The sequence below is a fragment of the Etheostoma cragini genome, chromosome 10, assembly GCF_013103735.1.
Source record: "Etheostoma cragini isolate CJK2018 chromosome 10, CSU_Ecrag_1.0, whole genome shotgun sequence".
In the NCBI taxonomy this organism is placed as follows: domain Eukaryota; kingdom Metazoa; phylum Chordata; class Actinopteri; order Perciformes; family Percidae; genus Etheostoma; species Etheostoma cragini.
Genome location: NC_048416.1, coordinates 15,659,858 through 15,662,495, shown reverse-complemented (window position 1 = coordinate 15,662,495; position 2,638 = coordinate 15,659,858). Strand labels below are relative to the sequence as shown.

General features: G+C 41.0%; 2 protein-coding genes across 6 annotated transcripts in view; both read right to left on the bottom strand.

The window, feature by feature from the left end:
* LOC117951263 (protocadherin beta-16-like) overlaps positions 1-1,518 on the bottom strand; it is a 122,438-nt gene extending 120,920 nt beyond the window's left edge. Inside the window, exon 1 of one of the 5 annotated variants that reach the window (XM_034882892.1) lies at positions 3-1,518. In XM_034882892.1, the coding sequence (XP_034738783.1) occupies positions 3-1,223 (1,221 nt within the window). In that variant the 5' untranslated portion in view covers positions 1,224-1,518. The remainder of the gene's footprint in view (positions 1-2) is intronic. The other 4 variants (XM_034882885.1, XM_034882890.1, XM_034882886.1 and 1 more) reach the window with 4 other exon arrangements.
* A 276-nt stretch (positions 1,519-1,794) lies between these two features.
* LOC117951604 (protocadherin gamma-A4-like) overlaps positions 1,795-2,638 on the bottom strand; it is a 3,939-nt gene continuing 3,095 nt past the window's right edge. The window contains exon 2 of the mRNA XM_034883378.1: positions 1,795-2,636. Within this exon, the coding sequence (XP_034739269.1) occupies positions 1,932-2,636 (705 nt within the window). The 3' untranslated portion in view covers positions 1,795-1,931. The remainder of the gene's footprint in view (positions 2,637-2,638) is intronic.

Here is a 2,638-nt window from a genome sequence, read left to right as displayed (position 1 = left end):
ACCTCTGTAACTAAAGTATAAAATCCATTTAATGAAGTTTGTATTTTGAAGGGAATGCTACTTTCTATGTTACACTCTACCTGTCCACTATTATCTGAATCTGGATCATTCACACTTAACATAGCTATAACAGTGTTTGGAGGTGAATCCTCTAATATAGACTCTGATTTAGAAACAATGTTCATGTGAGGATTATTGTCATTTATATCAATAACATCAACTATTACTTTAGTGGAATCGGAGAGTCCTCCGCTGTCTACAACTTCAATATCGAGTTGAAACATTTTTGCCTTTTCATAATCTATTTCACCGATTAGGATAATTTCACCTGTCTTCGAATTAATCTTAAACAGTTCAGATAAAATACGTTTACTGGTGGATATCAGATACGATACTTCACCGTTAGAGCCGATGTCTTTATCAGATGCACTTACAGTCGTTATGCTGGTGCCTTTGGGAGAATGTTCTAGTATTTTGGATCTATACAGCGGTTTTGCGAATGTAGGTGCGTTGTCATTCGCATCTAATACATTGACAAATATCTGCATTGTCCCTGACATCTGCGGATCCCCTCCGTCTACAGCAGTTAACAACAGTGAGATGTGGTCTTGCTTTTCTCGATCTAGAGGCTTCTGTAGAACCATCTCTACCTTTTTACTTCCGTCAGCCTGATTTTCTAGTTTTAATATAAAGTTATCAGTGGGACTAAGTAAGTATCGCTGTAATCCATTCATCCCAATGTCAGAATCAATCGCTTTTTCTAATATAAATTTCGAGCCAATCACAGCGGACTCGCTGATTTCAAAGCGTTTTTCTGCATTAGTAAAAATAGGGCTATTATCGTTTATGTCGGTGATCTCCACTGTTACACGAAACAGTTCCATTGGGTTTTCTAGAATTAACTGGAAATGTAAAGCACAAGGCGACGTCTCTCCACATAAAGCCTCTCTGTCTATCCTCTCTTGGATAAGGAGGACTCCCCTTTCTTTATTCAGCCCGATGTATTCTACGCTGCCTCCTGTATAGGCACGAGCTTTGCCTGATTTCAGCCTTTTCAGATCTAAACCTAAATCATGCCCTATGTTACCAACGACGGAGCCTTTCGCCATTTCTTCGGGAATAGAGTAGCTGACCTGCCCGAGCACGTCGCTAAGACATAGCACCGAGAGAAACAACAGTACTTGCCGTCTCATTGTTCTGTCTGAGGTCGTGTCCTGCACCATTAAAACCAAAGCATCCCCAATGCAGTCAGTGACAAAGTAGATAAAAAAAACATCCACACTTCAACTGTAATAATGAAAACAATATGTCCCGTTCAATAATTCCTTACAGTGCTCCTCGTGAGCGCGGACTGTGTATTCTGTCTTTCTCCGATGATTTTCACCGTATGTACACGAAGGGGCAGGACACAGACAGAAAAAATAACATCTAGTTAAACAGCTACGCGCTTGCCAACAGCGACCCTTTGAGTTGAAAATACAAACTACAACAAGTGATATAAAGACATATAGTGCAAAGTTTTCTGGCAATACAACGAAACTAAAAACAAGGAAAAGCTGGCCAATTATTTCACATATCTAACCAATATTTACCAACATATATAGTGTGATACTATTGTGCCTAAGTGATTAGGTAACATGTTTGAATTGTGCAAATATAAAAACAGTGTTTTCGAATCATAGTCTACTTTATTAAAAGGTATGAAGAAAGGACAAAACATAGAAACAGAACACATGGATACATGCACTGCTGTCAGCAGCTCTAAGTGTCGCTGTCCATAGTGCTGAGTGTGAACAGTGACACATCAACATAAACTCATTAGGCATTTATAAATGCTGTTTGTAGGATTGCTACTGCAGGACACGTCATTATGGAATGAATGCACCAATACCATGGTTACTGATTTGTATCAAAATAAAACATTGTGTTTGTTACAGTTTTCTAACCTCTAGAGGAGAGTCTGGTTCATCCAGGATGTTCTTTTCACTCTGTATCCGCTGCATCGTCCCTGTAGAAGTGGGGTCCATTTTCAGCACGTTCTGACTACCAGCTCTGCCGAACTTACAGTCACTCTTTCTGGAGTCAGTCGTCCTGCACACCTCGTAATTGTACACGTGTTGGAGAGTCCCTGTCCCCAAAGTGTCTGAGTAACGTGGTGGATAATATGGAATCACAGGGAGATTGGAGTGGTACAGGATGCGAGACTGTCTCCATCTGTAGATTTTGACTGATATAATAACTACTAAACACGTGATGAAGAGGACGGAAACTACAGCCAAAGCCAACACTAAGTAAAAAGTCAGGTTGTCATTGTACTCCTTGTCGTGTGTAAAGTCAGTGAACTCAGACAGCACTTCAGGGAAGCTGTCCGCCACCGCCACGTTAACAACAACTGTAGCTGAACGAAAGGGCTGCCCGTTGTCCTCCACTATAACAGTCAGTCTTTGTTTCACAGCATCTTTATCAGTGACTTGGCGGATAGTTCTTATTTCTCCATTCTGTAAGCCCACTTCAAACAGCGCCCTGTCTTTGGCTTTTTGCAGTTTATAGGAGAGCCAGACATTCTGTCCAGAGTCCACATCAACAGCCACCACTTTAGTGACCAGATAGCCCACATCTGCTGAACGAGGAACCATTT